This window comes from Protopterus annectens, chromosome 8.part0 (assembly GCF_019279795.1).
Source record: "Protopterus annectens isolate FY-2018-M chromosome 8.part0, PAN1.0, whole genome shotgun sequence".
Classification (NCBI taxonomy): Eukaryota; Metazoa; Chordata; order Ceratodontiformes; family Protopteridae; genus Protopterus; species Protopterus annectens.
The window spans coordinates 1,420,216,627-1,420,231,502 of NC_056741.1; the positions used below are offsets into that span (position 1 = coordinate 1,420,216,627).

Consider the following 14,876-nt stretch of genomic DNA (forward strand, 5'->3'; position numbering starts at 1 on the left):
CTGTGTTATTCAATGTTATAGGTCTCCATTATTTATCTCCTCTTTATTTCCTTTTTTAAACATAATTTTATAACTCCTGTGCTACATATCTCTTTCTCTTTAATCCCAGTTTCTAACAATTCATTCATAACTTCTGTAAAAAATATTTTTTGCCACTCTTTCATTTCTTTATACATACCATATTCAATTCTGCCCAGTCCTGTAGCAGAATTAATGTTAATATCTTTTAGAATTTCATTCAATTCTTTTATGGTTATTTTTTGTTCTAAATGCTCATTATTTCCTTATTTCAAGTTTCACCTTTATAAATTTGTTCTATGTTTTCTTCTTTCTTAACAAATAATTCCAATACATATTCTTTAATTATTTCATATATTCCTTCTTGCTGTCTTACTTGATTACATTTCTTATATTTTAATTCTATTATTTTCCTTCTTTTATTATTTTACTCAAATATGGTGCTACCTCTTCTTTCTTTCCTTGTAAACAATATTTTGCTTATATAACACATTAATTTTAATTTGATTAATTTTATATATTTTTTATTCTTTTTCATAAAAGGAATTTTTTCTCTAATAAGTCTATAAATATTTCTTGACTTAATATCTTTTATCTCTTTTTTCTTTTCTTCTTTTCTTCTTTATACATTCGAAAAATCCTTTGTATATTTTTCTTTAAAATTAAGCCACCAAACAGTCCAATTCTCATAAAACTCCCTCATAGTCATATGATTTTTCCATAATTCCACAAGTTATTTTTCTCTTCTAAATCCAATTCATTTTCATCAATTCTCTTCATTCATTTTCCTATTCTTATATAATTTTCATTTTCCTGTACTTTAACCCATATTGCCACATGATCTAAAAATCCAGCATATTTAATTCCTTTTTTTATAGCTTTTAAACTATCAGATATTTAAAAAAAATAGTAAATTTCTGTCCTAATGTCATTCCTTTTATAGGTCCAGTGGTTATTCTCCTATACAAATAACTTTCCACTTCTCATAATTTCTTTAGCCATTTTAATGCCACAATTCCTCTTATTTTTCTTTAAATTACAATTAAAATTGCCCATCACAATAATGTCCATATTTACACACACATTCCAGAATGTTTTTAAACTTCATTTCTCTCTCTTTTTTGTTACATATGCATATAAAGTTATAATGCTATACACATATTTTTCTATCTCATGTCTTTTACCGTAGTTTGGCCTAGATCCACTATGGTTACATCTAATAATTTAATGCTTTCTTGACATAATATACATATGCCCTTGCATGTTTCTTTCCTCATGTTCCAAACTACCACACCGTTCCAAAGTTTTTCAGTTTGTATTCTTTCTTCCTCTGTTAATAATATATCTTCTAACACATGTAAAATATGTGCATCTACTGCAGCACACCATTGTAATATACCTATTCTCCTTTTAAGATTTTTCATACTGTTCACATTTAAAGCTAATATTTTTAGCTTTTAAGAACAGTTAGTATAATAAAATCTTTATCTGTTTCCTTTCTTATTTTCTCTAAGCCTTATGTTTTTGAATTTTATTTTCCTTTCTTTAACTATTTTTCTTATCAAATTCTTTTTATTTTTTACTTTGCACCAATCTGCTTCTTCCTCACTTGTCTCCTCTATTTCTTTTTCCCTGTTATTTTCTTTAACTTCCTGTATAACCTCTTTATTAGTTACATCTTTTTGTACATTTCCATGTATTATGCATTCTACTATCTCTTTATCCTGTATACCTTCATTCCCATTTTCTTGCACATTCATTTCACATTCTAGACATACATGATCAGTATTGCCACATTTGTGCACTTTAAATCACCTGTTTGCATTATGCCCTGTTTTACCACATAAATAACATATTTTTATCACATTCATTGATTAAATGATCATTTTTCCCACAAAAAAAAAGTTTTTGGTTCACCGCTGCATTTCACAAAACCCCTATTACCATAAACATTAATAATACTAGGCACATGCATAACATTATCATTTTCCATTTTCAGTATTACTCTACATTCCCATCCTCCAGTCCATAGTCCTCTTTCATCATATACTTTTGTAGTGTTCATTACTTCTTTCCATTTATTTAACAAATGTTCCTTCAGTTCTTTTGCTTCAATTTCAGTTCTAAACTGTATTATTATTCTTTTTTTTTGTCTGTAAAAAGCTTGCACAACATATTCTGACCATGGATAAATATTTTTCTTTTGTTCATATGCACCCCCCAAATTTTCCATGGCTTGCCCAGTCTCAAATATCAAGTCACAAAAAGTCTCTTTATTAATTAAACTGAATACTTTTACCTCTTTTGCTTTGACACCCAGAGATGCTATGACAGAGTCCCAAGCCTTATACCCGCACAAACTTTCTTCTTTTTTACAGCTCACATATACTATATACTTCTTTTTTTACTTTTATTTCTTCTTTTTTCTTGCTCCTTCTCCCACAGTTTGTGCATAAGGTTTTGTATCCTGAACTTTTTTTTTGGCTCAGTCTCTTCTTCTATTTTCTTCATGATGTTACTCCATGAAGGTGCTGCTCCACTCTCTGGTTCACTTTGGTTTACCATTTCTTCTAAATAATCATCCTGCAACCCTCCTGATTGGAGGATTGTAATTATGCATTTCTCAGAGGTAACTGTTTCTCCTTCAAACAATCTCCTCTGGAAGTTTTCCTCTGAATCCATCTCTGTTACAGCTACAATCTACTTTTCGTCCAGTATCACTGTTTGTTTCTATACCCACAGCATCAGAAAAAACTTCTGGTAGCAATTCTACCATTTCAGCTACATTTTCATCAATGTTCACTTCATTTTCAGTCAAAGATAAATCAGCCATATTTTCTTCCTGTTCCTCCTGGCTGCCTCCGTGCCTGGACAGAAAACAGGAAGTCAGGATGTGTAACACACAAATCCTTCCCCCGACTACCAAGAGGAGGGAAAGTTCCCTGATGCCCTAGCCAAATTTCCACTTGTAGTACAAATGCCACTTTTCTTCTCCTCTGAAAAGAGGTTACAAGCCTTGTAGGACTAACCTGGTCAACAAATGATAACTAGCTAAGTAAATAGAAAAAAAAATAATAAAAGATGCAATGTTCTGTTGAAATTCTTACAAAAGTAAACATCTGTTGATTCATAAATCAATTTTGTGCATGTAGAGACTTAAAGATGGCCCTCGTATATAAACTACTTATAATTTGTCCTTACCCAAAAATATGTGAAAGATTATTGCACTCAAAGTCAGAAATTTATAAACTAAATCATGTAAAGCACAAACTTAGGTTTTTAATAATACATTATATTGGTAACTCAGGAACACAAACTGTCATCTGTTTTTCCATTATATTACAGTCAGCCTTCATTAGGTTCTTTCAAGGGGTGAAGAAACTGAAAACACTGTTATCTGTGTTAGCATAATTAGCAGGAGATTTGTATATATTCTCAGATTTACTTGTATTGTATGCCAGCATGTCTAATTGTGAATATGTAAATAAGTTTTAAAAGTTGAGTATTTCCCTGTTTAAATAGAATGTTTAGAGAATTTATCAGTGTTTTTATGCATTTCTAATTGTGCATGTTTGAGAGGGACATTTTAAAGTACTGTGGAGAATCAGCTGAACAGTGAGTGAAGTCCTTAAAATGTTCATGGTGGCTAATTGATTATTTAAACAGTTGAATGACAGGAAAATAACTTTTTCAAACAGCTGACTATTTTTAATAAGAAAGTTGAGGCTGCAGTTTATCAAGCACTGAGCAGTTTTGTGAAGTACAGTCAGGAGCGGCCCTAGATCAACTGGTGCCCTAGGCAAAAGGGCTCCATGGCGCCCCCCATCACATTACCTGGTGCCCTCATCCTGGACTACCTATACCACATAAATACTGGAAAAGCACCCCTGCTAGACCGGCGCCCTAGGCGGCCACCTAGTTGGCCTATGCCTAAGGCCGGCTATGAGTACAGTCAGTTACAGTGCTGTGAAGTCAGTAGACATCCATGAAAGAAAACACCGAAAACTGTATGTCTGCCTTGGCCTAGCTGCTATGTGTTAGATTAGATCAGAGACAGTATTATTTAGTTAGATTAGGACAGTTTAGTTATTAAGATAGAGATTTCCTTAGTTATGGGACTTCTATCCTGCAGTTTAATTTTACATTTGTGGTGACTGGCATCTGGTGTTTATTGAAAGCTACTGATTTACATTCTTGTATTCATTTTACTTGTTATTAAATGTTTTTCATTACTTTACATTGTGGCTGGAAATCAGTGTTTTTTTTCTTTAGAGATTAGAGAATGCTTCTACCTGTTTAATACCACCCATGTCACCTTGAATGCCTGGTTGCTTATGGTCATAGCAACCATTTATTTTGATATTTAATTTTCATAATTGGACATCCCTTTACAAGGGCATAAAGACTCTGATTGGCGGCAGCATTATCATATTATTTTGGGGAAGGGACACAGCTAGAAATCTGTGTCAGCCTTTCCCAGAAGTGTTTGGATGTGTGAGATTTAAATTTACTTTAAATGTGAGAGTATCAGAGATCTTAAACTGGGGCACAGTGCTCTGAAGTGTGTAATAAGGAGTTACATTTGGGGTGGTTAGAGGTATATAGTCCAGTCCCATGAAACTAAAGCATGTTTTTATTTCGCTCTTAGGGGAAAATTGTGAAATATTACTTTTGTTTAAGTGACAGTCTCATATCAGAGATAGTAATAAAGATTGAAGCTCCTTAGCTCATTACATCCAAGTGACACCTTCAGGTACATGTGAATTTAACTTCTACTGATGCCTCTAAGTGTCAAATATTGCTTGTTCATATTTGCATTAATATTTCAAAACTATGCTATGTGCAGGATTTTTAAAGATTTCATCTTAACGGTAACACAATAACAAACTCAACTACATTAATATTTGACCTCTGTCTAGTACAGGTAAAGTGATATTAACTGTTGTTTTTATGATATTAATTTATATAAATATAATTTTTACATTTTTCTAAATATCTCAACAACCAAGTAACACAGACACAGTTTCTTAGCCTCATATGAATGCTCTCAACTAGATGAATAAAATGCTGCTGACAGTATGTGTGTAACTTAAGGGGTTGCTGAGATATTGTAAGTTGTTTACAAAATATTACAAATGTAATAATAGTTACTATGTTTACTGTGACTTATAAAATTAATTCCAAAAAATGGCAGCACATGGCTCAACAAAAACAATGCAAAATTACAAAATTAAAATTTTTGGCTGTTGCAGGGGGGTATTGCCATTCTTTTCTTTTTTTTTTTTTCATTTTTTTTGTTTTCTGTTACTTAAAGTTCAGTTTTAGACCCTAGAACTAAAGAATACTACGTAAAGTTTTAGAGTTTGACACTTACATGTCTTTAGTAACCCCCATAATCCCAGAGATATGAATATTTGTTTGAAATGTGAGGACATACTTTGATTCTATTAAAAGACCTAGGCTCCATCCATTGGAAGTTACTGAGCTCCACTGGAGTGGATGAGTTATTAGTTACTGACCCAGGATAGTAAGGGAAGTCATTTAATTGTTGGCAGTCTGGTACAATATTGCCAGATGTCACATTTATTGATGCCAGTGGGTGGGATTTTTAATTAGGGTTCAGTAGCCTGTGGGTAGTTGTTATTAAGGTGTACACTGTTGACAGCCACATGGTAAACATTCAGAATTTCAATCCACCAAAGTTTTATTTATTTTCTTTCGTTAGAAGTTAGGGATAGCAGACAAGGATGTCAGCAGAAGATTTTAGCAAGCTGACAAAGATCCAGTTGGCTAAGGAGTATGAAGCCAGAGGATTGGTGTATGTCAACCTGACCAAGGAAGCAATGATTTCAGCCGTGGCTGCAGTCAAAGTTCAGACCAGCTGTTTGGAGGATGTCCAGTTTGGTGTTGGTGATGTGCAGCCTGCCGAGATGGGACAGTACAAATTTTTATTGAAGGACCTGAGAATCCATCTGGAGTTGCAGAAACTTCATCGGGAAGCCAACTGAGTGGAGACTGAAGAGAGACTGCCCAGAGATGGGAGGCTGAGGAAAGAAAGAAGCAGCACCAAAATGAACTGGAAGCCAAATGGTAGGAGACTGAAGAGAGACTACCCAGAGATGGGAGGCTGAGGAAAGGAAGAAGCAGTGCCAAAATGATCTGGAAGCCAAATGGCAGGAGACTGAAGAGAGATTACCCAGAGATGGGAGGCTGAGGAAAGGAAGAAGCAGTGCCAAAATGAACAGGAAGCCAAATGGCAGGAGACTGAAGAGAGACTGCACCTGGAAGCCCAACATGAACTGGAGGCCAAACATTTTGTACTGGAATCAGCAGAGAGACTGAGGTGTTTAGAAGCCAAGGACAATGACAGACAGCGCTGGCATGAAATGGAGCTTCAAGCTCTTTAAGAGGGTCATGGAGGTAATGGGGAAGGGAATAACCAGACTCAAGAAGCTGAAAGGGTCACTAAACTTTTTCCTCAGTACAGGGATGGGGATGACTTTGATAGTTTTATTCATATATCTGAGAGGGTATGTAGACAATATGATACTGATGGTGGGCTCTGGGTTCGGCTCCTGACTCCCTTACTTCACAGTAAAGCTGATCAGGCTATAGCAAAGTTAAATTATGTAGATTGTTTTAATTATGGTAAAGTGAAATGTTGCTTGCTTGACTGTTTCTAACTTACACCTGAAGCTTTTAGAAAAAAAGTTTTGTGGACACAGATTCAAGGCAGATGAAAGTGTACATGATTTTATTGCTGACTTAAGTACTTACTTTCACAGATGGGGTGAGTGCATGTCAGGTCACCACTTTTGAGGGACTGACAGACCTTTTGGTGAGGAAACAAACCCTCAAATCTTTGCCTGATGACATGAGAGTCTGGTTAGCAGACTGTGAGTGCAACTCTGCAGAGGAGCAGGGGAGAAAAGGGATCTCTACTTGGCAAATAGAGCACTACTGCATAAGAAAAGGATACCCAGTGCTATACATGGACATAAAGGAACCCATGGGGGGGGCAGTATAAACCACTCCAACAGAGTACACCAGTAATAGGGAAATTACTAATCCAAGTGTACGGTTATGGATTATATGTTGCAAATGTAACCAGAGGGGACACATAGCAGTCAAATGTCTATTGAGGCAAGGTGAGAAACAAAAGGTTGGGAGCCAGCAAGTGATGATGACCAACTGCCATTGGTAAGTTGTTTAGAAACAATTGGGGTGCCAAATTATCACCTACATTTATATCCTATCTTAGTAAATCGTGAACATTGGGATACCGGATACTGGCTAAGGCTCTTGCAGCCCCTATAGTGCCTTTTTTAGGCAAGGTTCAAATGACAAATTCACCACCGTAGCAGGAACAGGCAAGCAAAAACTGTGGGTAAAGCTAGTCAATGCTAGAAGTCTAAATCTCAAAATGCACTCACTCAAGGCACTCCTTAAAATGGAGAACATTGATATCTGTGCAGTGACTGAGACCTGGTTCAAGGCTCCAGAGAGCACCCCTGCACTACCAAGCTATAACTCATACCACACTTTTCGGCCATGTAACCTGGACCGAAACACCAAAGGCGGAGGTGTGTCCATATTCATTAAGGATATCCACACCTCCAGGCTAGTTGCTCAACATAATGCATCCGAGGTTATCCAAGTGCAACTAACTCTGGGCAAAACTGCAATCCAAATTGTAGCTTGCTACAGATCCCCCACAATGCCCCAGGATTCCCACTCCTGTTTTCTTGATGTACTGGAAAATATTAGAGTTAACCAAACACCCTAATAATGGGCGACATCAACTACGTAACCATTAACTGGGAAAACTACTCGTGTACCAACTCCTTAGTTCAACGCTTTCTGGAATTCATAAACTCCAATGCCCTGGATCAACTTATCCACACCCCCACCAAGGGGAACAATATCCTAGACCTAGTCATTACCAACATGAGTGACTGGTGTTCCACACCTGAAGTCAACTCCTAGTTGGACCGATCCGACCATAAGCTAATCACCCTTGATATCTACATCCCGCCCCAATCCACCATTAAGGAAACCATGGTAAAAAATTTCTCCAAAGCCAACTTCATGTTTCTTAAGACAGAAGTGGTGAACTTCATGACACCCATGCAGATGGACAACACAGTTACTACTGCTGAATCCTACACAAATGCACTCTATAAGCACTTACACGAGTGCATGGATCGTGCTATCCCAAATAGAACCAAGACACTATCCTCCAAAAAAAGGAAGCCAATCTGGTGGTCCCCTGCCATAAACAAACTGTACAACAGAAGGAAGAAACTGTTGTAAAAGAGAGTAAAATTCCATGAGTGGAGGAGCTCCCTGGTCAACCTCAGTAAGAAGATGAGATCCCTTATAAGATCCTCCAAAGCTAGCTATGAAAACAAAATCACCACTAATTCTAAGGACAACCAGAAAGCATTCTATAGCTATGTCAAGAATCTCAATGGCAATACACAGATCTGCTCTGAGTTACAGCACAACGGCATGAAAATTACAGAACCAACTGATATTGCCAACATCCTGACAGATAGGTTCAGTGCTAACTTTACCCTCACCTCACCCCCTAAAGGGCCCATATCTATACATGAAGAATGCAGAGTCCCTGTAATCACAACTATGCAGGTAAAAACTGCACTCTCTAAAGCCAAAAATACAGCATCCATGGGACCGGACAACATCCCATGCTGCGTTTTACATGAACTTCAGAATGTACTGGCTCCCCACTTAAGTACCATATTCAATAATAGCCTCACATCAGGCTTTGTGCCCACTGAATGGTGCACAGCAACAGTTATCACACTTCACAAAGGGGGAGCCACCACTGATCCCGGAACTATTGACCTATTAGTCTGATGATCCTGGTCTGCAAGGCCATGGAATGTATCATCATGGAACTCATTAACAAAGACATTGGTAACCTTCAAACTCTGGATCCCACCCAGTTCGGGTTTGTGAAAGGCAGATCATGCCTCCTGAACCTGATCGACTTATTTGAAGCAGCCACCAAAGCCATAGATGTGGGGAAGGTGGTTCACACAGCCTATCTTGACCTTGCCAATGCTTTCGACACCATCCCCCATTCTGGAATTATAGCTAAACTCACTAAACTAGGTATAAATCCCTACATCACAAGATGGGTTGCCAACTGGCTCACTGACAGAACCCACACTGTAAAAGTTGCATACTCCAAATCTGACCTCAAAGCAGTGACAAGTGGAATACCACAGGGTTCCGTCCTGGGACCTCTCCTGTTTGGTATCTACTTCTCTGAAGTACAGGCTAACACAGAAGGCCTCTGGCTAACAGAGTTCGAAGATGACTGCAAACTACTAGCCATAGTCAAGTCCCTAAATGATATGGACATCCTACAGAAGGGCCTCGCTGAGACAGATGCCTGGTGTCAGAGCCATGGCCTCAAGCTCAATGCCAAAAAGTGCAGTGTCATCCCCTTTGGTAAAAACTCTGTACCCATGAACTACCACATAGGCAGCAATCTACTTAACACCGAATGTGTGATAAGAGATCTTGGGACCCAGGTGGACAGTAGTCTCTCCTTTGATAGTCACATTGCCACAGTAGTCAGGCACACCTCACCATAAAAGGGTTCTCATCCAGGAAAGAAGAGGTCATTGTTCCTCTCTCCTTGACACTCATTAGACCAATTATAGAGTGCAACACCCCATTTGGAATGTACCTCACAAGACATCTGCAGCAGCTGGAAAGGCCACAGAAGTACCTCACAAAGAGGATTACTGGCCTCAAACAAATGCCCTACACTGACCGTCTCAAAAAACTCCAGCTTTACTCCGTAGCATATCGCCTACTCCGAGGTGATCTCTGCCTAACATATAAAGCTATGTCAAACCCAGAGCTGTTGGACATGCTACACCTAAAGAAATCCCAATCCCTCCGAGCTACATGCTCTAGGGACCTAAACCTTGTCACCACAATAAACAGGACATGCTGGAGGGATAGATTCTTGTCTCAGAGACTTTCCATACTCTGGAACAGGCTACCCATCTATGTCAAGCAAAGTTCTTCATTAGCACTCTTCAAGAAAAATCTTGATGAGTGGATGGGAAATAGGAAATACACCCTGGAGATCACTTCTGTGTCTCTGATCAACAGTGGCACAGGAAAATAACTTTCATGGATGGTGTAAGCTAGGGAACCTTGTTGGTTAGGCTTACGTAAGCCCTTGGGCCGATAGCCTAGTACCTACCTATGAAGCTATGAACCTACAGTGCTGTGCAGTCAGTGAACAACCATGAAAGAGAACTCAACAAAAAGTATAAGCCTGCCTCTGCCTTGCTGTTATGTGTTAGATTAGATCATGGACTTTTGGTAACTCTGTCCTCCAACCTCCTATCTTCAGCAGCTTCACCATTTTCATCTCAGACTTATTATATACATCTTTTTTAAGAGGTCATGAAGAAATAGTATCTGTACTTTCTGAAACCCAAGTGACACAGTAAATCAGTCAAACAATGTGTATGTAACACACACACACACACACACACACACACACACACACACACACACACACACACACACACACACACTCACATATACATAGTAAATAATTAAACACTATATTAAGAAACATTCTCATATCATCAGGATATTTCATCTACTACACAAAAATATCAGAAAAAATAAGTTTTATTTTTGCAGGGGCAGACCCATCGCACAGAGGACTATGTCCACTATACCTGCACAGCTGTCTTATCTATCTATCTATCTATCTATCTATCTATCTATCTATCTATCTATCTATCTGTCTAGTTACCAGCAATTGATGAAATGTTCCAATTGCCAAACGTAAAAAAGCTAGTATAACTCATGAAAAAATCAGGTGATCAAATGTACAGTGGGGACATACTTCTCAACTGTCCAGATTTTGTCAGATTGTCCAGATTTTTGTATCATATGTTTGATCTTTTCCCTAAAAAATGTTGGTTTGCTGGCAAATGCATGTCGGAGGATTCTGAATATATTCTTTTGATATGACAGATCTACAATAATGCCTCCAGTTTACTTGTATTAGTAAATATAAAAGGAAAAAAAAACAAGTTGGCTAGCTGGTAAGATACAAGAGTGTAGGTTATTTCTGGAAGCTAACTTGGGAAGAATACCTAATGTATATCACCTTGAACAAATCAGGTAAGCATGACCATAAGGATATGTGATCACTCCTGTTGCTATGGTGTTGAGGTGCAGGCTATCATAGATATTCTAGAATCCATGGTGACAGAACATTCTTCTCTCAAAGTTTCTCATTCTGTGGAGAGAGGAGAGGTGATTTAAGTACATTTAGACAAGATTGCATCCTCCATTTAGAGCTGAAACTATGCTTTGAATTATCCGTACCTTGGTTAGTGTGTGTCACTCAGTAAATTGTATTGTGAAACATTAATGATCTACTGACTGTATTTTTTCAAACTGAGTTGTACATTACTTTATTTCTCCATGCAGTCTTAACTTGTTCTTAAGTAAACATGAGTGTGTAGTGAATTAAATGTGTTCATACCAATTTCTTGACAACAGCATTTCAAAGAAAAGTAAGAAAAATGCAAACATATTTTTTAATAAATTGCTGCCCTTAATTAAAACTGCCTGTCAACAACAATGCAGAATTTACTACGAGTGAATTTAGCAATGCCCTGTTATCAGAGATAACTGATTAATCAAGTGGTTATCAAAGGTACATACTTAATTTCAAACTGTGATGCGATTTTAAATGGAATTCCAAATTCAGAGAATCTCTAACAGGCGTTTTATAAATTATACCCACCAACATTTAACAGATGTTAATATGATGTAAGTGTAGAAAGGTGCAGTAAGTTTCATTAACAACATATATATATCTCCTTATGTTTGGAAAGGACTGTTAAGAATATTGTTCAAATTAATATTTGTACTTGTTTAATAACTGATCTTTTCACATACTTAATTTTTCAGATAGTTAACGAGGGTCCTGGCACTGGAGTTTTTGCTGATTATTCCAGTACACAATCAGTAGTTATTTCGGGTTATATTAATGCATTGATGAATTCATCAAGTATTGTCAGCTACACCACAGACTTCCTACTTAAGTATTCTTGCCATTATCCACTTGAATACTTTCTTAACAATACTATGGTTATGACGTAAGTATTTATTCTGCTATCATGTGATTTATCGTAGCACTGATTTTTATTATCAGACAGTTTATTTTGCCACTGGGTATTCATTAATGCTTGTTTTGGAAAACTGCAGCCTCCAGCAATTATTTGTTTTTCATCTAGCATTCTCTTTTGCTGCCTTCATTAGCTTCATTGTATGTTTGATTTAGCAAAAAATTTAATTGCTGTGAAAACTGTCAATGGGTTAAGTGATAACCATCACAGTAAATGTAATACTGCACAATAATATACAGAAACATATTTAAAATGTACTCTGCTTGGAAGAACTAATGAAGCTAAAGCAAATATATGAGTAGTAAACATTTTTATTAGCTTGATCTCTGCTTTGGCAAACAAACTATTATATTTCATTCACACAAAAGGATGGAATCATAAAAATTACTTTCATGGCTACAGTCTTAATCTTGTAGCTTCATTCACAGTTGTGGCACAACTGTTATCTACTACCAGATTTAAGTCTCATATAGTCATTTATTAAAGCATTACTAGTAAATATCTGCACAGTCTGGTGCCTTAGTCTGTGGTGGTATTACAGTAGTGGCAACTGTGAATTCTGCTCCAGGATATGTGCTTCAGTATTTCTTATAGTTGAACATATCTGCTTAAAGTTGCATTCCAGTACCTTTCTGTTTGCCTTGTTACTGTTTTTCCCCTGTTCTTTATGACTGCCCTACTCCCCACTGAGTCATTAAGCTAAAAGTTTCTGAAATTCTACACAAAGTACTAGAGCTCTAGTGTGAACTTTCCCCAACCTGCCCACCCTTTGCTTGTAGTGGTTTTAAAAGGCTTTGTCTCTCGTTTCCGATCCTTATGGTAATCAAACATCCATAGTCCCTCCCTCCCCTTCTTCATTGCTATTGTCTGCTGTGTAACCTATTTTAGTACTTTTCCACCCTCTGTTTTCCTATATCCATAATACTAAGTGCCCACCTGGCAAACCAGTATTACACTAGAGTAAACCTCACTTACATAGAGAGTCAATTATCTGAACTAATTGGGACCTACGGCAGTTCGGATAATTAAACGGTTCGGATAATCAAACATATAAATGAACCAGATAAAAAACTTCTAAAATCGTGTTTCTTCTGCATGCAGGGAATACACTTTTCAACCATTCAATGATTCCAGTGGACAATAAAGAATATTTTTCACACACGAGCGGGCTACAAGCTTAAAAAACACACACAAGCAAATATTTATAACGTTTACATATTCAGACTTTATGATTTTTCCTATAGGAAAACTTTGGAAGGCTGTGTTCAGATAACTGAAGTTTCAGACAATCAACATTTGGATAATTGACTTTCTACTGTACTACAAATTGTTACCTGCTAAATTTCCCAGAGCTCCCATCTGCTTTTCACCCTCACCACACTCTGAGGAAGTCCTGAGTTAATCCTGCTCCATCAATGGCATAGAAGAGATTTATTTTAATGTTTTGCACTTCAGTTAACTATTTTGTGTGCAACAGCTTTATTTTTTGCATTATTGTTGATTTTGCCTTTTAATCATTTCCTTGTCAAGGTAGTTTGCTTAAGTTGTTTTGTTGAGGAATTACAAAGCAATCTTTCTTGATGTTATTACATCAAGAAGTTAGCAGTACCCTATACAGACACAAATACCCAAAAAGTGAAGTCTATCTATAAACCTTTCCTTAGAACTGAAACCTATAACTTAGTGTGGCTAAAACAAAGCCATTGAGTAGCTAGTATGCATACTAAACAGCACTACTATCAAATCTTACCACAATCTAAATTAGTCTACTGCCAAATACTAGAGACCACCCAAGGAGACATCTGTATAACTCAGTCCACAATCTACAGTAGCCCACCGAAATACAAGTCCGGACAACATGGATATGCAATTTCTAAATGTCTCTGTAGACAGTTTGCTTGAAACGGGCATCTGAGACAATGTAGCAATTTGTTTATTTTCATAGACAACCATCTAATCCTTGAAGAAACGAACACAGTATGTGAAAGATGCACATACACGATATCACTGGATGTCAAAATCTTGTATAGAAATAAGGCCGTCATGAACACGCACACTACATCCACCACACACATAGACTAACATATGCAGCTGCATTAAAATGCAGTCTTACTAAAAAAGGAGACAGTAATGGTTAGTTGCTTATTTGGAGCCAGGATGTACCAAGTTACACATAGACTCAGGTCACTATACTACAGGTGCCAGTATGATTCTATCATGTGGATATTAATGACCTAAGACATACTGCCCTGGACCATATGAAGGGACACATTGTTGATCTTTCTGGAAATGTGTCAGAGTGTGATACCTGTGGTTCACTATATGTTACTGAAACATCTGATACAACTTATCACCATTCCCTCTAAGATACAAATATTAGTGACCATGCTCACCTCACTGAGACTCCCACAGATGTAGGATGTGTGGCCATGTACAAGGCTACATAACAGCAAGAAGCTATTTAACTTTTCGTTTCTGAAGTCCAAATGGCTTTTTAATCATATATGTAAAACTCAATTGTGTTTGTGGTTATAGAAGTTATTATTAATCAGTTGCTCTGGCTGAATATGTTTTGGGTTTGTTTGGCAAAGATTTGTTGTATGTTTTGTAATAAAATGTTATGCAATCTCAGAACCACCATGACAGAGTGAC

General features: G+C 37.1%; 1 protein-coding gene across 1 annotated transcript in view; it reads left to right on the forward strand.

Annotated features, from left to right (window-relative positions):
• LOC122808493 (zona pellucida-like domain-containing protein 1) overlaps positions 1 to 14,876 on the forward strand; it is a 155,413-nt gene that overhangs the window by 21,138 nt on the left and 119,399 nt on the right. Inside the window, exon 4 of the mRNA XM_044079449.1 lies at positions 12,007 to 12,194. Coding sequence (XP_043935384.1) covers positions 12,007 to 12,194 — 188 coding nt within the window. The remainder of the gene's footprint in view (positions 1 to 12,006; positions 12,195 to 14,876) is intronic.